The sequence below is a fragment of the Conger conger genome, chromosome 8 (assembly GCF_963514075.1).
Source record: "Conger conger chromosome 8, fConCon1.1, whole genome shotgun sequence".
In the NCBI taxonomy this organism is placed as follows: Eukaryota; Metazoa; Chordata; class Actinopteri; order Anguilliformes; family Congridae; genus Conger; species Conger conger.
Window position 1 is genome coordinate 57,085,041 of NC_083767.1, and position 24,803 is coordinate 57,109,843.

General features: G+C 46.4%; 2 protein-coding genes across 8 annotated transcripts in view; one reads left to right on the forward strand and one right to left on the reverse strand.

The window, feature by feature from the left end:
- The first annotated feature begins 164 nt into the window (after positions 1 to 164).
- Positions 165 to 18,098, forward strand: LOC133134985 (wolframin-like). 2 transcript variants are annotated; one of them, XM_061251680.1, is made up of 9 exons: positions 165 to 340; positions 1,786 to 2,322; positions 8,587 to 8,666; positions 10,470 to 10,614; positions 11,208 to 11,381; positions 11,972 to 12,052; positions 12,848 to 13,002; positions 14,212 to 14,442; positions 14,562 to 18,098. In XM_061251680.1, exons 2-9 carry the CDS (start codon positions 1,791 to 1,793, stop codon positions 16,374 to 16,376), a joined length of 3,213 nt encoding a protein of 1,070 aa, XP_061107664.1. In that variant the 5' UTR covers positions 165 to 340; positions 1,786 to 1,790; the 3' UTR covers positions 16,377 to 18,098. The 2 variants fall into 2 exon arrangements, with proteins under 2 accessions (XP_061107664.1, XP_061107665.1); XM_061251681.1 differs by lacking the exon at positions 14,212 to 14,442.
- Positions 18,099 to 23,148: 5,050 nt separating this feature from the next.
- LOC133135231 (serine/threonine-protein phosphatase 2A 55 kDa regulatory subunit B gamma isoform) overlaps positions 23,149 to 24,803 on the reverse strand; it is a 105,123-nt gene continuing 103,468 nt past the window's right edge. For all 6 annotated transcript variants that reach the window (XM_061252088.1, XM_061252089.1, XM_061252092.1 and 3 more), the window contains one exon: positions 23,149 to 23,482. In XM_061252088.1, the coding sequence (XP_061108072.1) occupies positions 23,191 to 23,482 (292 nt within the window). In that variant the 3' untranslated portion in view covers positions 23,149 to 23,190. The remainder of the gene's footprint in view (positions 23,483 to 24,803) is intronic.

The following is a 24,803-nucleotide window of genomic DNA, read 5'->3' on the forward strand; positions in this document are numbered from 1 at the left end:
TACACGAGCATCTTCTACTGATGTCTGCTACAGAGCTCAGGAAATGGATGTCGTTTCCTGTAGCTACGGCCAATCATGAACGCAGACGACGATTAAGTCACAGACAGTGTCCAATGAGAATCCATGAAACTTTGAATGGGCGGATCCATTCTTGTTCACAGCTGTGGACGCTGTGGACAGTAGCTTCTGAGTCTCATCATTTATGGTCACTACAACCGTGTCTGACCTGGCAGAAGTGAAATGAAATGTAATGAATGGGGAATACCTTGACCAGCTCAGCTTGTAAACAAGAGAAAGCGTCACTGTATTTGTGAACGGCGCATACTATCTGAACTAATCAGTAAGTATTGTATATTGTCTGAGGCAAAACGTGTGTGTGTGTGTGACAGAGGCGGTGTCACTAGCCTGTCGTCAGCTAAATATAGCTAAATTGGTTAACAAATAAGCTATTGAGCGAGATCTATCCTTTATAGCATGTTAATGTTATTTTGAATTTCACAGCATAGAGTCGGCCTATATTTTATACATGAAGTGTGACATGTGGGAAAAGCGTTTAAGCTGAAACTATACAAACTACATGGAGGATACGTTTTATTAGGTAGCCTACACATCATGTACATTTCATATAAATGCGTGAGAAGTCATGAAAGTAGAGTAACGCTAACGCAGAAAATTCACTGCGAGTTTTCTGCGTTTGTAGTGTGGCATCTTCCCGCTGCCTGTCCTCTCTCCTGCATGCCAGTCCGGTGTTGTGCTGTCTGTCACTGTTATGCGTAGGAGGTACCTGAAGCGATGGTGTTGTGGGTTGTCATTGAGTATAAAATATTGTAAATTGGCTAGCTACTGCACATACATAAAGCAAGATCAATTGAACAAATGTGGAAAGCGCTAAAACGGCCCTGCCAGTTGGTGCAGTGCCAGCTGCTTCGCAGTGACAATTCAAGTAGTATGTTACAGTTCATACCCCCCCCCCCCCCCCTACTTGCCTGCAGCTGACGTTACTCATCGTGCACCCCGCGCCGTTCTTCTTGAGTTGCACTCCCTGCTGAAAAAAACTGCTGAAGCTATGTTTTGAAACAGCTGGTATAGCTGGTAGACCAGTTAGACCAGCTCCATACTCAACATGGTTTGACCAGCTCAAGCTATGTTTTTAAACAGCTGGTAGCTGTTCATATCTGGATGTTACACCAGATCTTTGACTCAACCCGTGTCCGAAACCGCTTACTTGCCTACTATTCAGCATTGATAGACGTTGTATGCAGCTTGAATGCAACTTGTATGCAAGTAAACCTCACAGTGTATTTCTTTTTGCAGCGACTGGGGAACTTTGTTCAAATGTGCTACTCTTCTTGAATCCCCTTTTAGCCTACGCTAACTTAATCCACGCTGTTTTTTTTTACGAGTTTCTTTCGCAGGGGTTAGTCGTTTGAGTAAACTGTCGCATACCAGTGGTGATAAATAAGAACACTGAAGCTGTCAATATTTTAGTGGAAAACATCTTATGGATGCAGACAGAATACTAAGTGAAAACTAAGACTTTTATATTTAGTAATTTCCTTAAAGAAGATCAGGGTATTTAAAGTAATGCCTAATGGTTTGATGCAGTGTACTACTGTTTGTCCTTGTCAGTTTGCAGTAGTTATGCTAAGTGAACCTGGTGGCTCTGTAAAAGTTTATTTGATCACCAGATGATAGAAGTGTGATGATTGGGAAATTGTTTATACTTTACAATTTTAGTGTATAAAATTAATGCGTTTTTCCCAACTATGTTTTTTTTTTTTTAAGGAGAGATGGAATTTGACCCTCCACCTCCAGGTGCACCACCAACCTCTCCTACCCCCTTAACTCCCCTTACTCCCTCTAGTCCTCGCACTCTACCAGTCTCCTCTCCCTCCCCAATGGCGGCCAAGCCCCCCTCCTCTTCTCCCCCTGCCGGCCCAACTCTACCAGCCGTGCATGCCCGCTCCACCCCTCCCGTTTCCCCACCTTCCCCACACCTCTCTAGCCCCCCGCCCCCAGCTACCGGCTCCACCCCTGTAGTCGCTCCCTCCTCCCCGAATCTCTCCGCCGCCTCAGCCACGGCTGCTCGCTCCACCTCTCCAGCGTCTCCGCCCTCTCCGTCCCTCTCCACCCCCAGCCCGGTGCCTCCCCAGCAGGGCCCGCCCACCAGGCCCAGCAGACCTGCCCCTCTGCCGGGACGCTCCCAGCTCAACGCGGCCCCGACGCCCAGGATCGCTGCGGACATGGAGTCACCTGGGGGATCCCCGCAACGTGCGCAGCAGCCTGGGGGATCCCCGCAACGTGCGCAGCAGCCTGAAGCTGGTGAGTGCGGTCAGAAGCATCGGTTTACCACAGCCCAGCTGGCAGGTCATATCTACGTACTGGGTCAGGGAGCTTCGTGCTTTCCTAGTTCTTCCTCTACATTGCACAATTTCTGCATCCGTTTTCCCGTGAACGTGTTCTGCGCAGTATGCGGGGAGTGCCAGTGCCTCTCCTAACTGTAATGGGATCACAGTGAATCCTTACATGGAGGCAAACTCAGTTGAAGTTGATGTAGAGAAGCAGGCAGGTCATGTGTCTGCTGAGAAGTTACACTTCTCTTTTTCCATTTCCTAGTGATCTCTCACTTCTCCCATCTATCTTCTTCTTCTCTCATCATCACAGTCCTGCTCATTTCGTCCATGTCATGTGACGAGCAAGATCTCTATCCATTTGTGCTTTTCAGTGAACAGGAGAGTCGGAGGCAAAACATAATTTGCTTACACGTGCTTGGGGAAAAGCAAACCCCTCTCACAGCCTGCTTTATTTCCATGCAGGCTGGGTTTCAGGGCTAACTGTGCCCTCTTGTGGTTTTTTCAATCCATTTATAATCACATTTTTTACACATTTTCACATAATTTGGTATACACAGTAGTTCCATGGAACTATCTGCACTCTAGAATATCCATTTAGCACAGCACAGACAAAGAATTCCCTCTCCTCCTTGTACTCTGCACTGCCCTAGAAGTCTGTCCTTTTTTTCTGTTCATCTTAGTTTAATTATTTTTAGGCCAGAAATAGCTGGACCTGAAATTCAGGAATGGGATGTACATTGTCAGCAGAAAAATAGGCCGTAGTTACAGACTGATATCGCACTCAATCATCTGCAAATCTACTGTACACATGTACGGAGTGATGGACTCAAGATAAAAAAAGCATGCATGTTTTTATCAGAAAACGGCAGGCTTCTGATCAGTGTAAAGGCTGAAATTGGTGTCAGGTTTACTGTATTTACATTAATGTAATGTAATGTATTTGATACCACCCCATGGTGGATCACAGTTGGTTGCCATCCTGCGAATCAAAACCACCTCTTGAATAAACAGTTTATTGAAGAGCTCCCTCCGCTGGCTGTGCTGTGTGGCTGCAGCTGCCAGGAATCGTCAGAGGAATGCTGGGATGGAACCGGACACCGCTCAGGGCTCACGAACGCTTCCTCCACCTGCTCGCCAGATCACACATTAGCTGTTGTGCTGCAGGTTTGAATTCTTACTGCAAGTCCGCCATTTTGGCTCCTTGTTGCTGGCGACGTAACGTGAATCTCTCCATTTAAAAAAAAACATTATAGTCACTTAGCAGACGCTTTTATAATCCAAAGTGCATAGGTTCTTCAGTAGCGGCCGAGCTGTATGGCCAGGTTGTTAATGGAATTTGGCAGACGCTCTTATCCAGAGTGACATACAGTTGATTAGACTAAGCAGGAGACAATCGGGGTGGCCTGTAGCATAGTGGTTAAGGTAAATGACTGGGACACGCAAGGTCGGTGGTTCTAATCCCGGTGTAGCCACAATAAGATCTGCACAGCCGTTGAGCAAGGCCCTTAACCCCGCATTGCTCCAGGGGAGGATTGTCTCCTGCTTAGTCTAATCAACTGTACGTTGCTCTGGATAAGAGCATCTGCCAAATGCCAATAATGTAATGTAATGTAACAATCCTCCCCTGGGTTGTGTTTTACGGTACTGAGCTGGGCCGGGTGTGCGCGTGTGTCTAAGCTGATGAATATTGTGCTGTAAAGGGAGTGTAATGAGGTCGTATTTCTGACAGATGAGTCTTCCCTGCCTTCACTGACCTTGAGCTTTTGTCCCACTGCCATGTTTCGCCTCACTGGGCAAAACATCATTTCGGTGGCTTTAGCAGCTGATGTGGACCAGCTCTTTGTGACCTTGCGTGGGGGTGCTTTGTGGGAGGAGAGCCTGTTGCAATGTAGGCCTGTAGAGAAGGACACTTTTCTGACATGGACAACAGGCAAAAACCTGTAATGGTGGCTTCCTACTGCACTCTGGTCCGTTCACACTGAGTGTGAGTATCTTTGTAATGTTGTACGGGGATTTGAATGGGATTTGACCTCCAATCAGTGGGAAAACATGACGATGACACATCGCCCCTTTTTTCGTCCAGGGAGGACAGAGGGATTATGGGATATTATTAAACTGATGCAATTGAGGGGAGATCATATTGCCGACTACAACTGTGGCCGGGTTAGGCTTGAGTAGTGGCTCCTTCCTGTCCCTAAAGTTGGTGATTTGTAACAGGGATTTCAGTGTAAATCATAGGCGTGGCCCTTATACTGTAGAACTTCACATGTGCCATGTCCAGAACCTTTAATGTTCTCTGTTGTCTGCATCCAGCTCCATTTACATTTACATTTTAGTCATTTGGCAGACGCTTTTAATCCAAAGCGATTTACAAGTGCATAGGTTCTACCATAAGTCAAAGCATCACATCCAGAAACTAGCAAAATACACATGAAATGCTGTTCTAAACATAGTTGTCATCATAAGTGCATTTGTTTTTTTTTTGTTTTTGTTTTTTTTTGTTTTTTTGGGGGTGGGTTAGACAAGGATAGGGATATCAGAAAGGAGGGGCAGGGGAAATCAGGAGGGAGGACTAAGGTAGAGTTTGAAAAGGTGGGTTTTGAGTCTGCGTCGAAATAGGGGGAGGGATTCTGCTGTTCTGACAGTGGTAGGCAAGTCATTCCACCACTGAGGAACCAGAATGGAAAACAGGCGTGAACGTGCAGCTCAACCGCCAGGTGCACGTAGAGAGGGAACCGTAAGGCGACCAGAGCTGGCAGACCGGCGTGGTCTAGCTGGGGAGTAGGGAGTGATCAGGGATTGTATGTAAGGTGCAGCCTGAAATGCCAACACTAGGGCCTTGAAACGGATGCGTGCGGCAATAGGAAGCCAGTGGAGGCCAATGAGAAGCTCCGTTCTCCGTTCTCCGTTCTCCGTTCTCCGTTCTCTGTTCTCTGCATCCACGTCCCCCTTAAAAGTGTTCTGGATGCAGAGGACACTGCTCCTGAACAGTTTTATTTGGTGAATTTTCATTAGGACTTAAACATAGCTTCACACGGTCACATGGTTGGGCACATCTCTGCCGTTGAATGCAGGTCTTCAGTTGCACTGCAAACTAACGGGAAGTGATCAGCCTGTGTTGACTCACCGATTGCTTTCAGTTCTGGATATGAAAAAGTGAAATGATGTATAATGACCTCCTGTCTATGCCTTAAAAAACCCAAAATGTATGTCATGTGATTCAACAGTCCATGTGGCCTTGTTGCTTGCATTGTTTTTTAGGGCAGAAACCATCTCAGAATCAGGCCCGCTTGATGTGTCTATCCCTAATTTCTTTAGTTTGGGTAGATGTGTTACAAAAGTTTGTTTTTACACTCCAAATAGAGTTCCATTCAAAACTAGGAGGCATCTAGTGCTTATTTTTCTTAGAAGATATGCAGTGGTAGGGTAAAGGAGTCTGACTAGAGACAACCAACAATGTGCTTCATCACATTTGAATGCATGTTGGGACCTGACACCACCAGCAATTTAACAATACAAAAACTTTGAAGTGATATTGCTACAAATATGCCAACATGAGAAGGTTTCAAAAGTGTTATTTTTTAACAAGAAAAATTTACACTGCAATTAATATGAAAATTTAAGATGATTATTTGCTATAGACCAGGGCTGCCCACTGCTGTTACTGGAGATATACTTTCCTTTAGGTTTTCAATTCAACTATTAGCAGCTCAACAACATCTCTAGCTGTTGAATGAGGTGTGCTTTGTTTGGGCTGGAATGAAAATCTAGGGGACAGTAGCTCTCCAGTAACAGGATTGGACAGCCCTGCTGTAGACAGTAATAATCTATTTTTAGACAGGCAGAGAGCTACACAGACCGAGACAGACAGCACCACGCGGTCTGATAATGCGCCTCTTCTGTTAGCTGATTGATGGACCACTGCGCTCGCAAGCCAGTTGTTTGACGGATTAACACACTGCAGCAACATCCTGCGTCGAAACAAAAAGGCCACTGTTTGCTGCTGCCGCGCGCAGTGCCTCCTGGAGAATCATTTAATCTGTAATGATCTTGTGTTCCTGCTGGGCCCGGCGGGTCCAGCTGTCCTCTGAGACAGACCCATGGCTCATTCGGCCTGCAGAACGTCCCTCAGCACGACGCCACGTCCGTGTCTCGCAACGCTGCTTTCCTCAGATTCCCCCCCGGTGTGCTCTGGGATAGCCCAGTGCTGCATGCCATCCTAGGCTTGGTCCACATAAGCTTGACAAATTCATCTTAACGGAACAGAGGACACCGGCTGTATTTCTGTGCTTTGTATTAATGTCTTCTTAACAGTACTGAAGTTAGGGTTGATTCATTGCTGTGCCATGAACCATGTCATCAACCTTAGGATTTTAGGATTCTGGTTGAACATATATCCAGACTGGGTGTATTAAAGTGCTAAAGAAATAACGTTAGGCTTTCCAGAATTTCTCATACATTTCAGATGACATGCCTGTTGGGTCTTGCAGGGATTAGCAGTGTATTTACTGTATGTCTAGAGAGATGCAGTCAAAATTAATGTGTTTCACCTTGAAAAGGAAATCAATAGTGGTCATCCTTCACCATCTGTAAGGATTATTTCTGTTTGAGCTGCAGGAATATTGCTTTTCGTTTTCTGACAGGGAAATATTGAACCGTGCTATTAAAATAATGATTTTTTTTGTGGGGCGGGTGATGTTTGCCATCAGTCTCGTCCCTGTCGGGTGAGTGGACACAGTATTGGATCTCCCAGACGTGTTTGATGGAGAGAGATTATCAGCACGCTGTGTTGGTATTGGTTATTAACCTCCATCACGCTGAGAGAGAAGGAGCCGGATCAATGCCCAGAGGCCTGGTATTATCCGTAAGGCTGTCCGTGTTTGGGGGAATTACCCAACATGAATCAGATCTTTGTGATGCCCTTTCACTCAGAGTTTATCTGTGTAACAGTCATCTCTTGGCCAGGACAACCTTACATTTTGACATTATACGCTTATACAGCTGAATGGTTAACTTCGACTCTGTCATTTGATCTAGAAATGGGTGCCACATACATCTGGCTTGTCTTTCACTCAGAGAGCAAGGTTACTGACGTACATAGTGGGAGCTGTGTCTACAGCTTGGAGTCAGACAGTACATGTGCGAAGCAGATCGTAGGGGTCACTCTGCTCAGAAACGGAGGTGAAGGGGAGCATCATGGGAGATGGAACTCCCGCCCACACCCGCCGTTTGAATTTCAGTGCTGTTCAATGTCCAACTGCCCCCGTCTGGGGAGGACTTCACCGCAGGTCCGCCAGGCAGCCGTAGCCGTGTTAACACGCCGTGGTTTCATAACGCATGAGTCACGCCGAGCTGTAGGTTAATCACTGCTGGGATGCTGTCCGTGCTATTCCTCCACTCGGGGAGAAGCTTCATCTTCTTTCTGATGTCTCTAGGAAAACCTTTACTGACCTCCGCTCAACAGGACGCCTAAACTCCTTCGCTCGTTCTCTTCCCTCTCTGTTCCCCTTGCCCACTCCATATCCAGATGCCTTTTATTTCCGTATCGATTGATGTTTCGACGGTTAGAGTGAAAAAACACTGGCCGGTGGCGTGCTTTAGAGAGGAAGCGCATGCTGGTCTGCTTCTCTTGTACTGGTGTACGGCTAGGGCGTGGGCCTTTGAAAAATTCTGAAAAAAACAGTTAAATAGAAATGCATTGTTGTCTGGATTAATGCTGACATTAATGACATGGCTACCTGTGACATACCTGCAACATAAATGAAGAAAACACACAGTTAAAAATAGAAAAGCATTATCTGGATTGACAGTAACTTTCATGGTTTCAGGGTTGCCTGTTATGTATCGGTGATGATTATATAGACGTAGATGGATGAATGAAGGCGGCATGGGTGGTGCAGTGGGTAGCACTGCCGCCTCACAGCAAGGAGGTCCTGGGTTCGAATCCCCGTCGGCCAGGGCCTTTCTATGCGGAGTTTGCATGTTCTCCCCGTATCTGTGTGGGTTTCCTCCGGGTACTCCGGTTTCCTCCAACAGTCCAAAGACACGCAGGTTAGGCTGATTGGAGAGTCTAAATTGCCCATAGGTATGAGTGTGTGAATGAATGGTGTGTGTGCCCTGCGATGGACTGGCGACCTGTCCAGGGTGTATTCCTGGGATAGGCTCCACCCCCCTGCGACCCTAGTGAATGTGCAGTACATGTAACACCTGCTTTCTTTCTTTGGTATAACAGAAACCAAGCCAGGTGAGGAGCTGACATTCGAGGAGCTGGAGGAGAAGGCCAAGTCCGGAGACGCCAAAGCCCAAACGGATGTAAGACCTCCCCCCCCACGCTGACCCCTGTCCCTCTGTGAAATGTATTTCTTATAAGTGAGACACCTGCAGGTCTATTCGATGAAATATGGTTGTAGTCACATGCGTTAATGGCAGCTAAGAAAATACAGGGACAGTTGGAAATCTCCAGTTTCAACATGACTGTATGTTTACAGTGTCTTTAACATTTCAAAAGTATTTACTTACATCGCAGCTGACTCTTCTATGACGGTAAGCTTCAGTGTCCAGCTGGCCCGGATACTTAGATGTTGTTCAATTATCCTGTTATCTGAAAGGGAGAAGGATGCTCGGTTCGAGTCTGCAGTGGTCTCTGATGGACGTAGGTATCTGTGTCTCCACCCCTGTAGAAAGGTTATCCGGTTTCACCGGAATGCTGACTCATCGTGCGCCTCTTACAAAACAACCTCCCACTGCACCCACCCAAAGTCCTGGCTGTCCGCGTGACGCTTCGGTGGTGTGAAATGCCTAAACGTCACGGAGTGCCTGGGCGAATTCCGCCGTCGATGTCGCCGCGGGCAGAAGCAGGCCAGGCCTGCGTGTCAGTGTTGTTTTTCGAGAGGACAGATGTGGAGGGATCCATCTTGCAGGCCTATTTTTACCTTTCTGCAAGATAAAACCACCTCGCTCGCAAAACGTCCCCCCCTTTCCTCCAAAGGGCAGATTCCTGGAGGAGGCATAACCAGGAGTTACCCCAACAACCCCCCCACCCCCAACATCTACACAGCTCAGATCTGACAGGGGGGCTGCTGGTTTTGGCCACCTTTGATGTTGAGATGTACTGTAGAACTAGAGGCTGAGAAGAGAAGAAGGTCACTGGGTCCATATTTCACAGTGATCATTATTGTTACCATTTTCTGGTAATGTTATGGAATTGTGGGAAGGATTCCTTGTATTGCATTTGACTGGTTTTTATTCAGACCTGGCATTGTCAGGTCAAGACTACAGGTCAAAACCTACAACATGTTGTAGAGGAATGCACTGTGTGTCAGGTAATGGCAGTCATAAGTCTGTTTTTAGATGGCCATTACCTTGGTCATTCACCCTGGCTTTGACTGCTGTAACGGTTCTCAAAGCTGAAGCCAACTCGGAGAGTTGAAGGATACTATACTTCCTTATTGCATTACATCATATCAGTTATATCAGTTGAGCAAAGGCCCTTATTGTGGGTGTACAATACAATAAATGTATTCTACTTATTGCTCATATCTGTGAGTGGTTAGTCACTTGAGTGATTCAGGTTTATGATTCCCTTCCAGGGAAGAGAAGAGCTGGGAGAGAAGTCTTTCAGCAGTGAATTAATCCTGGGCTAGAAGAGCTGAGACCCAGAACACAAGGACTTAAGCCAGCCAGTAGTGACACAACATCTAGCTGCATGCCTGCTGCCCTCACAGGTGTCAAACTCCTGTCCTGGAGGGCCGCGGTGTCTGCTGGTTTTCGGGTTGTTCCCGGCACATGTGGTTCATTTAAGTCTTTGATTGGCTACACACCTTGTTCTCAAGGCCTCAACTGACAGCTGAGTGAAAACCCACAGACAATGCGGCCCCCTGGGAATTCAGTTTGATACCCCTGGCCTATATGCTAATGCCACATACACTTCTCATTAAGGTCCACGATGACGGTGAGAATTCTGGTTACAAAAAATGAACAGGCAACCATCAGGCAACCATCAAGCTCAGTTCCCTGACCACTACCATAAAGTATCCTATACCGGCGTGGCTCTTCTTTGATGGTGGTGGGGGCTCTGACTGATGGAGTTGATTTGCTGTGTTTGCTCTGTCTCAGATTGGGAAATACTACCTGAACCTGGCTGAGGAGAAGGATGAAGAACTGAACAACTGCAACGCTGTCAGTTGGCTGCTTCAGGCGTCTAAAAATGGGCGTAAGGATGCAGTCAAGCTGCTCCAGCGATGCCTGGCGGAGAGGAAAGGTAGGTGTGCCATTTTGAGCACGGTCACTTGGAAAGGGACGTTTTCTTTGCAGGTTTTCTGTAGTTTGGTTATTTCATTTAACTCACCGGATGGCTGAATTCATTAATCAAAAGCTGTGAAATCCTGTGAGATCCGTTAAAAGCACAATCGCTTGTAAATCATCAGTCATTGTGGAGTAGCTGCAGGATTGTTACAATACAACCTGCTATATTGATGCTAAAATGAGGGCATAGCTCTCACACTGTGGTTCCAATGTCTTGATTGGCTGCACAATCCCTTGCATTCTTTATCCACTTTGGTTCCCCAGGCAGTCATTGCAAAGAATCCAGTTTTCTGTTAGCCTACCAGGTGCTATGAAATGCTGCCTGTTCCCTTTTCCTTTTGGAACAAACTGAATGACAGAGAAGACTCAGGAGTCACTCGTGGATGGAGAAGCATGAAGCATGAAATTTACAGGAAAATTGACTCACTTGGCCCTGTGTTTTATTTTATTTAATAGCCCCAATGTTATTTTGTATTGTGCCACACTTGGCCTTGTTTGCGGTGTCAAGGGTGAAAGTGCCCCCTGGAAAAATGGCCGTGTTTCTCTCAGGCATTACTGCAGAGAACGTGGCGGAAGTGAAAAAGCTCTCCCTGGAGACCAAGTTTGAGCGCGCGGTGAGGAAGGCCGCCCTGCTCATGTACTGGAAGCTGAACCCGGAGAAGAAGAAGAAGGTGGCTGTGTCCGAGATGCTGGAGAACGTGGGGCAGGTCAACTCGGAACTGGGTACGGATCTATGCACGTTGTACGCGCCGTGTACAATCCTCACCAATCTGTCTGGACAAGGCATAGACCAGAGGGAGAGGGTAGCATTGGTTCAGCTCATTAAGAGTTTTGTATGCCTCAAATTGAAAGTGAAACCTGGCAACAGTTCTGTAAACATCATGTGTTTCTGCTGGGAAACACATTTAAAGTAATCCTTTGCTATTACATTAATTGTTTATATGAAACACGGTCTGTAAATATTAAAGGGATATATAAACAAAAGTTGATTGATTGATGGACTAAAACAGTGAACGCTTAATGACTACCCATTGAAGAATCCATCAATGAGTAATGGCTTAAGTCCCAACATTGTTGGTGCATTTATATATAGTGTTCACTGCTGGAGCACAAGTGGAGGGGGAGCTGGAACCAGAGGCTATGCTTAGTGACAATGTTTCTGCTGAATGGACAGGTGACGTTAAGGCAGGCAGAAATTAATATCTCAAGTTGAAGGGTTGTGTAAACAGACTTTGGATTAGATGTTTACATTTAGGAGTGTGCCCAGATAAGGGACAGGTCAAACGTGTGTTATGGTTTGCGTCTCCTCACAGATGCCCCCAGCAAGCCAGGGCCTGTCTCCAGCTCGCTGCAGAAAGAGAGGAGAGTTCTGGAGACACTGGTCACCTCTGAGTGTAAGAATCAAACTGTGTGCGTGCGCTTAAAGGTCCTCTGAGTTTATTTATAGATTGTGTGTGTCATCTCTGAGCCTGTATCAGAGAGAGATTCACTCCAAATAGCTTGAATATTTGGGTAACCAACAGGAAAGAAACCTTATGTGGGCTGTAACAATATCAGACTAAAGGGCTACAATCCATTCCAATTGAACCCAACCGTTGTCTTGGAATTGCATCCCATCACAGTGAAGCCTGTGGTTTACGCATCTATTGTAATTCAGTGTGTACAGTATGTGACATGTTAACTAATAATAACCATATAGATGTGTATTTATAATGACAGCTGTGATAGTCATGATTCCTGTTATATCACAAAGCCTGGTTCACCTCTTACAGGTTCAGATTCTTTATAATTTTACATTCAAAGTCATCCTTAAATCCCCAGCCTTCATGAAGAGAGATTAATAGCATTAAGGCTCTTTCATCTTCCTGGCTTTTGCAATTCCCGGCTGGAATTCAAGACATGAAGCTTATTACCTTGTAACTTACGAGCCTTGACAGTCATAACCTTTAGTTTAATACTTGTGTGATTAGATACCTCAAATCTTCTCCTGACTTTTCACATACAGTATTTAATAGTTGGTACCCTGTTGTGACCCTTAGATACATATGAAAGTCTTGACATTTTTTGTGAACAGTCTGGGGAATTATTCAGGGATAATATACCGTTTTCTTTTTCTTTTTTCTTTTTTTTTCTTCTTTTTTTTTCTTTCTCTCCTCGGTCTCACTCTCCTCTCTCCTCGGCTGCTCCAGCCAACAAATTCATTGGTTTGGATGATTTTGTGGAAACCACCAAAAAGTATGCCCAGGGCATCGCTCCGTCCGCAGAGCTGGACCAGGGCGACGACGATGACGACGATGACGCCATGGCGGGAAAGCACCCAGACGACCTGCCCCTGCACCAGAAGGTACGGCAGCCGTCGCTGATGTCACCGTGCCAAAAAAACCTGCAAGCAGTCTGGCGCGGTGACTCTGTGACACTCCCCCCCCCTCACTGCCTGGGTGGACCTGCTGTCCCCACCCCTGCCCCTGTCTTGTATACCCCTACAGACCGCACCCCCCTGTACCGCGCCTTCCTCCTTGCACTCTCTGTCTTGAATCGCCCAATCGGAAGGGCTTGCCTGCCAGCCTAACCTCACTGTGTTCCGGCGATAATGGTTCAGCTGTCTGCACTGTCTCTAGAATCTCCCCCTCCGTGAGAACGATTGCAGTGGGTTTGTGGTTTATTCTGTCCGTGGTTGTCTTGATTTGTTCAGCCTTGTGGGTGTGGACAGTGCCTTGTGGCGAAAATGACGGGGTGCGGCCAGTTTTCCAACACACTGTGTTGCTGCAAGTTATCTGCATTGTTCAAGCCTTGATGGACCTCTTGGTTTGCCATGGGTAGGGGAGTTCTCTGAATCCTGTTATTTGTGACCGTGAAACTGGCGTGTTGAATGGATTGTTCGGTCTTTTGAACACCTTTTGGCATGACGTGTACTCGGTTGAAAAAGGCAGATTTTTGTCTGGCATGAGATTGCTCAAAGGCTTGTTTGCTTGATTCCAGAGATAATGGGAAATGTCATTCTTCCTTTAATGTGGTGTATTTTCTGTTTTTAGTCTCTTTGAAAGGAAACACATTGATTGAACACACATTAGGTTGAAGTAGTCTAATAGAGGTCTCTTAGTGTGTCCGGGCCATCAGTGGTAGTTTTCATTGTGAACACAATTACAGTCTACACACAGAGAGCTTCTGACCCTGAGCAGCTCAGGTTTCCCCTCAGTCCCATTGGGCATTGAGCAATGAGTAAAGTATCTTTCTGTCCACAGTGCTATACTTCCCGCCATTTTTGGAACAGAATGTATTTCTCCATCTTTTCTTACAAAGTCCACAATCTACCATTTTACTACAGTCAAGAAGAATCAACACAACTATATATCTAACTTCCGTTACTGTTCTTGATGGGGGAAAAGCTGTGAGTTAAGCGAACGTTGCCATGGTCACAGAGCTGCCCCCACATCGATCAGGAAGAAGCAGTGGCCCCAGATAGAACACGTGATGCAGCCATCCCTTAGGTCAGCATAGCAGGGAATGTGGGCAGGGTCCACAGGTGAAGTCTAAAGCTAGGTGGCTTTTGAAGGAAGCTCCTGTTGGTGATCAGGGCAGTGAGAATGGAGGCCCGGTGGCGGAGGCCCAGGTCCCAATCGCTCCCGCCGAGGGGGTCCCGGGAAGCAAAAAGCCCAGCCAACCGACGGAGTCGGTCTGCCGGAAAATGCTGATGTCCCGATGGGGTGTAGGGAGGAGCAAGAGGTTGGACATTAATGACAGCACAATGCTGAGAAGTGCATTGGATTTTAAAACCGACTTTATGGTAAAAAAAACCCCTCCGCCTAACTAACACACACACACTCAAAAATCAACAAATCCGAATCGTTCTTTTACGTTATTTTGATGCTCGCTTTTTTCACCCCCTCCCCTCTCGTCATGCAGATTCTGAAGTACCCGATCCATGCCATCATGGAGATTAAGGAGCACCTGATCGACTGGGCGTCACGCGCTGGCCTACAGTGGCTGAGCACCATTATCCCCACCCACCACGTCAACGCCCTCATCTTCTTCTTCATCATCAGTAACCTCACCATCGACTTCTTCGCCTTCATCATCCCCCTGGTCGTCTTCTACCTCTCGTTCATCTCCATGGTGATCTGCACCCTGCGGGTCTTCCAAAACAGCAAGGCCTGGGAGAACTTCCGCGCCCTGACCACCCTGCTGACCCGCTTCGAGCCGGGCCTGGACGTGGAGCAGGCCGAGACCAACTTCGGCTGGAACAACCTGGAGCCCTACCTGTACTTCATCGTTTCCGTCTTCTTCGTCATCTTCTCTTTCCCCGTGGCGGACAAGACCTGGATCCCCTGCTCGGAGCTGGCCACCGTCGCCATCTTCTTCACCATCACCAGCTACATGAGCCTCAGCTCGTCGGCGGAGACCTACACGCGGCAGGCGATGATCATCGAGGTGGCCTCCTCCGTCTGCGCCATGACCAGCCTCCTGCCTGAGCGCATGGGCCTGCTGCGCTTCCTGGGCCGGACGTTCCTCTCGGTGCCCCTAAGCGAGTTTGTGGTCCTGAAGCTCAGCATCCCCTGCCTCCTCTACGTTTACCTTTTCTGCCTGTTCTTCAGGATAGCCCACTTGCGCAACTTCCGGGGCACCTATTGCTTCCTGGTGCCCTATCTGGTGTGCTTCATGTGGTGCGAGTTCTCGGTGGTCCTGCTGCAGAACTCCACGGGCATCGGGCTGATCCGCACCTGCGTGGGCTACTTCCTGTTCCTGTTCGCTCTACCCGTGCTCACTCTGGGCCTCGCCGCCGTGCTGGTGATCCAAGTCATCAAGTGGTTCCTGGCCATGGAGCTGACCAAGATGATCGTGACGCTGGTGGTGTGCGCCATCCCGGTCATCCTGAGGCTGTGGACGCGTTTCAGCCTCTCCCCGCTGGAGGTGTTCAAGTCTCTGTCCAAGAGCAGCGTGGTGAAGCTCATCCTGGTCTGGATCTCGGCCATCATCCTCTTCTGCTGGATGTACGTGTACCGCTCGGAGGGCATGAAGGTGTACAACTCCACGCTGACCTGGCAGCAGTACAGCTTCACCTGCGGCCCGCGGGCCTGGAAGGAGTCCAACATGGCCAAGACCCAGATCCTCTGCAGCCACCTGGAGGGCCACCGCGTCACCTGGACGGGCCGCTTCAAGTACGTGCGGGTGACGGATATCGAGAACGGGGCGCAGTCCGTCATCAACCTGCTGCCCGGCTTCGTGGGCGACTGGATGCGCTGCCTGTACGGCGAGGCCTACCCGGCATGCGACCCCCGGAACGCCACCCTGCCCGAGGAGGAGCTGTGCCGCCTGAAGTTCCTCGCCAAGCACGACTGCCACATCAAGCGCTTCGACCGCTACAAGTTCGAGGTGACCATGGGAATGCCGCTGGACAGGAAGGGCCGGAACGGCACGCTGGAGGACGACGACGCCACCAAGGACATCGTCCTCAAGGCCAGCAACGAGTTCAAGAAGGTCCTGCTCAACCTGGGCATGGGCAGCGTGGTAGAGTTCAGCACGGTGCTGGAGGGGCGCCTGGGCAGCAAATGGCCAGTGTTCGAGCTCAAGGCCATCCGCTGCCTCAACTGCATGTCCGAGCTGGTGCCCATGGGCAAGCAGTACAAGATCGAGCCCGACTGGAGGGGCACGGCGCAGCGAGCCTTCAAGTTCGCCTTCGACTTCTTCTTCAACCCGGTCTTATCTGCCAAGATCGAGTAGCAGCACTACCGTGGGGGAAGAGGTGGGTTACTGTGTTACGATGCCGTGCTGTTTGAATGTACTGAGGAGTGCGGCGGGTAACCTTTCACCTTTTGTATTTCACTACGGTAACTATGTAATGCCTTATATATAGTGTCTGCGTCTCATGTAACAGAGACGCACACTATTTTCCACTATAGTAAACACTGTAAGTATATGTAAATATATTTCCCCCTAAGGACAAATTCTATAAATATACGATATACCTCTTCAGTGAAACATGCGTAGCCATTGGGAATTATTTGAACATTAATTTATTGCACAGCTGGCTTATTGTTTGCCTGAGAAAACCAGTACAGGCGTTCTCGCGTCTGCGAAAAGGAAAGGAACTTTGACCCCCAGAAGACGCAGTCGATAGCTGTGCCTCCGGCGATCCTGAGCTCCGGCGACTCGGCGGAGCAGTGAAAAACGGCACGGCAGCTGGCGCATTCGCGAAGCGTTACCCACGCGCGGACACGGCTGTCGCGCTCTGTCACACTGCACCTGTGGGCTGCCGCGCCACCCCGGGGGAAGATGAATGGGACACAGGCGGAGGTACGGCCGAGGAGTAGCCACACGTGCAGTGAAGCGCACGACTTGTCTTGCGCTCCTCGCCAAGGGGGCCCCGTTGTGTGTCTGGCCTCGGCCCGATTCGCATGCTCCGATTTGTCATAATCATCTGGAAAATGCCTGTACTGGATAGTCGATGTACTACATCATAAATGAACGAGAACTGTTCAATTTCTCCTGTGAGATATTCATATATATTATGCACACACGCAGGCATTTTTTCTTTTTTATTTCCTCTATTGTGTGACGCTACTTGCCAGTTAATTCTTAGCTATTCGTGGATTTTGTAGACTGACGTTGACAGAAATATTGAGCCTTAATTCAGAGACCATTTCAGCCAGTTAAGCATTTGTTTGTGTGTTTAAAAAAAAAAAAACTCTTTCTGTAAGTTGATGTGATAAAGGAATAGATGTAAATCTCTTTTAGAGAACTGTGGTATTGTTCCTTATTCTTACTTTTTATGAATCATTCATGTGTTCTGTCCTTTACTGTGTGAGTAGAATTGTTTTTGTGTGAATGGATTTACATAAGCATGAGGTCTGAACCATTTCAATGACATCTATGTCAGCAAAGTGGTGTGAGGTTTTCTGTTCAGAGCTGGAATCTGATTTCCTTCTGTGTAAAAACAGTAGTTCTCATTTCGTGGTTGGAGATCCACTGGTGGGTTAAGAGAGGCGCTTAATATAATGTGTTCTGGTGCCTGTACTACAACTCAAGCCTTCCATAGAAGTTCACACTAATCAAGGTTGTCTTGACATAAATTAAAATCTTAAATCAATACTTTAACACGTGTTGGACTACGTTTTATAGTGGTGGTCTGAGCCATTCATTCTTTAAGTTGGTTGTTTTATTGTGTTGGAAAGCCTGGGAATCTCTAACATGATATTTTGATGTCATTTCTAATTCTGGCTTCACCTGTGGCTTTCCCTCAGATAATAAAATATATATATATATTTTTTTTACCCTAATTGCAATAAAGAAAAAGAGAAAAAGTTCAGTCTGATGTTAGGCGGGCGGGGATAAGTCCTTTTTAAAGCAAATTGAAAATTTCGAGTCAAAATGGAATCATGAAAATGTAAATGTTTCCTGAAAACATTGCTGTACCCCATCACTGAATAAACTGTTATCAGCCAACGGGCTTCTTGTCCTCGTGTTCTTGTAGACACGGCTAGGGTGGTGTGTGTCAATGTCTCTGGGCTTTCTCATTTCCCCCGGTACTGTCGTTATTGGGCACCGCGGGAAGATTGATCACGTCACAGCTGCAGCATAGTGTAGCTCAGGGGTGTCGGAAAGTCCGTTATGTGTGCGCGTGTTGTTTTCATAATGTTGCCGTTTTAACCAATTAACCTGGATTAATTGGTCTGCTTAAGTTATTGTACTCAGTCACACTCAACCATTTTTCTCAAAATGCACAGCACAGTCATATGCCAGTGCTAGTGCGTCAGCATATTGTGTATATTGGAGCTTTTGAATTGAATGCATTTTATGGTTTATTACAGAACTGAGACTTACAAAATTCGATCGACTATAGATCTAAAACACCAAAAAGGTATTTTCAGTCAACCCTGATGTGTGACTCGTAACTTCAGGTTTTAACCACCAGATGGCTCTCTTCACACACCGATTAGAATATTCAAATTGATTTTAGAGTCACTGACACACCAGTGGCACACAATGACATTACTTGCAGTGCCTTGTCTAGGGTAAAAAACATATAAGAACAATTCGATGTGTGTTTTAAATACAGATCTCACTGCATTCTTTCACACTGCTGGCCAGAGCTGGGTAGATAGATGCTCAGTGTTTCTGTGCGGAGCTGGAGCACAAGATGGAATGTGGGACAGTGCATTAGCGCAGCGCATTCACACAGAAGACATAGCCAGGGAGATTGTGGTGCAGCAGATGGAAGGGGAGTTACACTAAAGCCTGCACCGGCGAGATATGGCCACTCTTCATAAACGATCGGCATGGGAGAAAAGAAATCAAATAAAAGTCTGATATTATCAGTGAATTATTATGTGAAGGGCCCTTACCATTGCTAGCCAGATAAATACATAGAAACACTGCATTATGACTACACAGGGAGAAGAAAGGATAACAAAAATCACAAAACATTAAAAATAACGAAGACAAATTAATAAACAAATGGACACACGGTTTAGGTTTATAAAACCTATAAAATGCACCTACACACCTGTAGGTTACAACCCACAACTAGGAAAACCCTCATCAGTCCCCAGCATTTCGTAAAACCATGACTTCGTGTAGATCTCATCACTCAAAGCATCCCTTAGAACAGTTGACTCCAGAGTGACTCAGACCGGTAATCGCGGTGTTCCTTCCTCATTCGCTCCTGTTCTGGAGGCTGTTAAAATCATCTCTGGCGATACCTACAACAAGTGAGCTATAGTTGTCTATTCTGGAGCAAAAACATGAATACATTTTAAATATATAGGATGGAACAGAACGGAGACCAGGACACGGCAGATCTGTCATATGCAGAGACGCCTGGGCGCCTTGCCGTCTGACAGATGGAGCTATCGCTTGCTTTCCTCCTCTCCTCAGCGCACGATTGCTGACAGCGACCCGTCACCATAGCAATGGTGCAATAGCAATGCCAGTTAGCATCGTGAGAATCAGTATTAAACGCGGAACATTTCGGTAAATAATATATGTACTGTGTAGTCGTTTAAAAACGAGACAAATTTTTTTGGCACCACTCTAGAACATTCCGCCATTAATTCTCTTGGGACTTGTACCCAGGCAAACCTTATTTATCTCGGAAATCTATGGGAATATCGAAGCTATGAACAAGCATAGCATTCTGGACCAAGATGGACATTTAGAAGTTGGTTTGCTGTCGATATCTCGAAAACTCTGGGAGGAGTAAGCAGTCAAAAAACTTTCGGAATAATAATAATAATAATAATAATAATAATAATAATAATAATAATAATAATAATAAACTTCAATTTCGAAGAACAGTAGTGTCTTGTTTCGCAATTACACTAATAAACGAATTTCTTCAATTCGTGCACGTCGTGGTCTATGAAAGTTAGCACCTGACTGCGTGGACTCCCAGCACTACAAATATATCTGACTTTGGGTTTATTTAATATAATTAAGATACATTAGGCTACATGATAACCGTTAAGAGCTACGAGTTACATTTGATCTCACGTGCTGAATTTATCATTTTTTATTCTTATAGATAGTATAACGTTAAAAGTTGAAAGTAGCCTTCTAATCATAAAAACATTTTATTACAGTATTCTGTTCTCTTTTCTCCGGTAAATGAAAAGTCTCCACAATCAAACTGTAGGATGCAATTTTGTTGAAACCTTTATTCGAAAACTCATATTAACATATTTATAGTCGTTTATTTGACAATTTGTCCAAAAATAAAGGAAATAAACATAAAACAAGTGAGTCGATGTACGGTCAGGAAGAGGAAAGGGCTGGTACCACAACCTTTTTATGGCCTAGCACAAAGCATATAAACAAATACATTAAAAAAACCAAATCTAAATGTTGGGGAAACAAATGAGAGAAACCTAAGAGAGGATGTGTAATTTCCTCTGTGACATCCAACAAATTTCCCATCACTTATTTCATACCAATTTCCCAAGGATGGATCCATGAAGAGTGCAACTGAACATTCATTAAGGACGTAATCTGAGTAGCTGAAGTAGTACATTTGTAAAATTCTTACAGGGTATCAATCATCCCCGACTGTTATTAAAAACTGCGTAGATTCTTTTTTCCTGTTGAGTGAAAGAGCGACATGATTAGATAAATGTCTCTCAACACCACCAATATGAACATGATTAGTGATTGTACTTCCTTATGTTCAACTGAACGACACTCCATATTTAGTTTCATGTCTTTTGTTATTAGAACAGGAAAAAAAGGTTGGAATATTGCAGAGAATTAACAAATATATACATGATTCCATTCAGCCTTTAACATTTTTTTGAATATAGTATTAATAAACATTCCTCATTCCCTTGGTTTTGTTTCTCGTTAAAACATTTTAGGCATTATAATTGTACATCGTAACACTGAACAATGGTAAACATGCTTTTGTGCTTCAATACACAAAAAGTAACAATAGTCATTTATGGTAACTAGTGCTGTGTAGAGACAGAACTCTGAAAGCCATTTTACAGCGAACAGCCTGTTTTTATGGTTCAAAAAAGGCAGCCAGAAGTCTAAAAACAGTTTTTACTATCATGCAGCATCAATTCGCTTCTTTTTTTTGTTGTTGTTGTTGTTGTTGGTACTTTAATCTTGTAGCAAAACGGCACATGGGAAGGCTGAGGTCCATGCACTCAACTTCGAATCTGAATATCGACTGTGGACTGATCCTGACTGGTCGTATAAAGTTTTGTGAAGGCTGCATGTTAAAGAGTGCAATTCTGCGTGTACCGTTTGTTGGTCATTCTTTTTGCATGAAAAGTACAGTCACTTGCAGTGGGAACCGAAATGGCAAACCTCAAAAGAACTTATCCGCCCACATACCGTTAGTATCACCATAATTATTATCATCGTCATCGTTTAACGCCATCATGAGTTTACAAAACAAAAAGGATGGAAGATGTGACAGACGTACATTCAGACTTGTACCATACCTTATTGACTATAGCCATCAGAAACAAGCAACACACTGAAAAGGGGGAAAACTGAATCTTTTCCTTGAAAGATGCCAGCCCACTTTCTCACCAGAATACCAAAGTCACTTTATGTCACAAAAAAATTCTAAATGGGGGGAAAATATAAATTATTTGTGGTTAATCCACCGAGGAACCCCTCCAAAAGAGGGTGTTTATGTTTGAACATCCAAAGTATAAATGTCAGGATATTTTAAACCCATGTCAGATTAAGGATGGGGGGAGGGGAAGGGGAGGGGGGGTAAAATAATATAAAATTGGTTGATGATATAAAAGAAGAAGAGAGAGAGAGAGAGCTGCTTAACTCCACTAGTTCCAGCCTGAGGGTGTACTCATTTCTGGGGCAAAAAAGACAAAAGAACCACAAGAGAGAGACTAGACTATCCCAGGGACTGAAAGGATCGTATCAACTATCAAAAAGCTCGATGACAAAAATGAGTGAGCACACTGCTCTACCTCTGTTTTTAAAACCCAAATGAAGCTCCCAAACCACAACCAACTGATTGTGGCTCAACTAAACACTAACATGCAATCACTTTGTGCACTTTCAGTCATAAAACATAAACTATACATGATTTCTCTCCAGGATAAATACAATTAACAGAGGGGATTTGTGAAAGCCCTTTTTGAAACCATGTGCATTCTATCAATCAATTAATGTTAAACGGCTGCAGCTCAAAATTGGGCTGGAGGGTGTGTGTGTGTGTGTGTGCTATAGAGGTGTTGGAACATGTTCACTGTACCATTGCTACACAGTGACAATTCTGTGCACAGACCTCTACAGAATGGAAACATGCCAACTGCAGACAACAAAAAAAAGAAAGAAACAACATTCAAATTTTGCTTTCAGGTTGGCCCTATGTTTTGGGATGACCTCTTTGGAGTAAATACAGTACAGCAATTGAAGAAATCTTGTAAGTTAACAGCATCCTGGCTAGCTTTCAGTGCGTTTATCCTGTACGAGCTGTTCATAAACATAACATAAAGAGGAAAATATTCACTGAACCCAAGTGGTAAAAACACATCAACGTGGGGGGCATCTAAACAGGCTTCACACTCTTAAAAACAAAACAAATGATTTAAATGACTAGCTGTTGTGAGCCGTTGTTATCCAACAGGCAAAAAGAAAGAGAGGGGAGGTGTAATCGGGGCGGGGGGGGGGGAAGGAGAAGAAAGAACACTGAGAACGTAAAGGAGCACAGTCGAGTCCCGTCGCACGCTATATCAGTCCCTCGTCCAATCCGTGGGGCGAGACGCTGCCGCCGCTCAGCTCCGCCCCCTCGGCCACCTCCAGAAGTCCCACGACTACCAACAGCAAACAAACACGAGTGACCAATCACAGTCCACAATTCCAACACAAAAAAAAAAAACGTTCTCTCGCTCTCGCCCCCGCCCCCGAGACAGTTCCTCTCCACAGGGGTGTGTGGGGGGGTGGGGGTGGGGGGTGGGTCGGTGGAAGAGAGCGGTAAAGGTGACCAGGGCGTAGGATCGGGGGGGGGGGGGGGGGTTGGGGAGGGTCCGGCCCCGGCCTGGCGCACTCCTGCAGGCTCTCTGCGTTAGTGCATCTCCGAGTTGACCTTGTCCTGGAATATGTACAGATTGTTTGTGGCGGCGATGGCGATGATGTTCTCGGCGGGGTGCCACGCCGTGTGCAGGATCTTCTTGGTGTAGTCCAGGCTGTCCACGGCGATGTCGTCCTTGCGGCGCTTCCCGCCCACGCAGACGCGGCGGGGCTTCAGCACGGCGCGAGGCTTGCTGCTCTCGCGCGACGCCTCCAGCGTCACGTCCCGCTTGGTGTTCCGGTCGAACATCCGGAAGAAGTTGTTGTAGGCCCCGGTCATGATCACGCTGAGGGTAGTCAGACGCCGAGAGAGAGAGAGAGAGAAAGAGACAGGCAGAGAAGAGAAATTAGCTAATTTCATTCACAACACGACAAGGAAGGACAAGGTACAGGTTTCAGTGGAATACCAATGGAAGCCTGGACTACTTTTCTGTTAGGCTACGTGGGAAAATGGGCAGGAAATTCAACGAGCTAAAGCCGTAAGGCCCTGACATCAAAGAACTAGTGGCAACCAAGGCCAACTGTCAAATCGATTTAAGTTGCCTCATGTTGCCTCACGTTGCCTCACGTTGCCTCACGTTGCCTCACGTTGCCTCACGTTGCCTGTGTAAATTGCGTTGAAACACACCACAAATATGAAAGCTGACCATCGACATGCATGTGTGGAAATAACTCTCCATACCAGCGCATAGGACACACTGTATTCCCAATTCAAAAAAAGAACTCAGAAGACACTCCAGGCAACGTTAAAAAATGACCCACCTATGGCCAGCGGCTTGGTGCGTCACGCCCTTTACGAGGATCAAACATGATCGCACGACTCTGTAACTGGTGAGAAATTGCCAGGTGGGATTTGAACCCCGGGCCTCTCACTCGTCCAAATATTTGTGGAACAAATGCGTTACCGGTCAGCTGAAGACGAACTCGCCTCTAGCCAAGGGCAACAACGTTCTTTTGAATGTGAGGGTTACGTCATCGGGGAGCGTTGTCGAGGTAACCTGCTACCAGCCTTCAATTTCACCGCACTTCACCGCGCTTACGAGCGAACAAGCGGAGCTAACCACGCCGCATCGACATCGGCACCAATCAGAGGACGCCCCCCTCCCCCCGCCATCGGTAGCAATTAAAGCAGGGCATCCGTGGAGATCACCTTCCTAGGTTGTGCGCAGTAATTATTTTTAATAAGTCTTCATAAGGCAGTCCCGTAATGGGCACAGTCAGTATTTATCAGAGGTCTGAGGCCCTGGGCTCACAGCAGGCTTCCTCAGCTAGACGGTGTGTGTTTGCGTGGAGATAGGCGGGCTGATTGAACCTAATTAATGACCGCTCTTCTTTCTCATTGACGCAGTAGAATTGATTCCACGGTTACTTCCGTGTACAGTAATCCATAGGTCCCCGTGTACGTCCATAACTGGCTCTATAATTTATGGGGCCCATCGATTTACATCCAGTGTTTGAAAGTGGAAAACAGAGAAGCGTTCGTGTGTGACTGTGTGGGCAACCATAGCTAACGGACAGCACGCATTCTCATAGCCAGCAGCTCACGGTGTCTCATCAGTGTCGCTCCAGTTACTAGTCTGGCTGAACCATCGCAGGCAAAGAGCAAGC

Excerpts from the sequence above, each read along its gene's own strand:
- LOC133134985 (XM_061251680.1), top strand. The coding sequence starts at position 1,791 with ATGGAATTTGACCCTCCACCTCCAGGTGCACCACCAACCTCTCCTACC. Across the intron at positions 8,667-10,469 it reads ACGCCAAAGCCCAAACGGAT|ATTGGGAAATACTACCTGAA; the intron begins GTAAGACCTCCC and ends GCTCTGTCTCAG. Across the intron at positions 11,382-11,971 it reads GCAGGTCAACTCGGAACTGG|ATGCCCCCAGCAAGCCAGGG; the intron begins GTACGGATCTAT and ends GTCTCCTCACAG.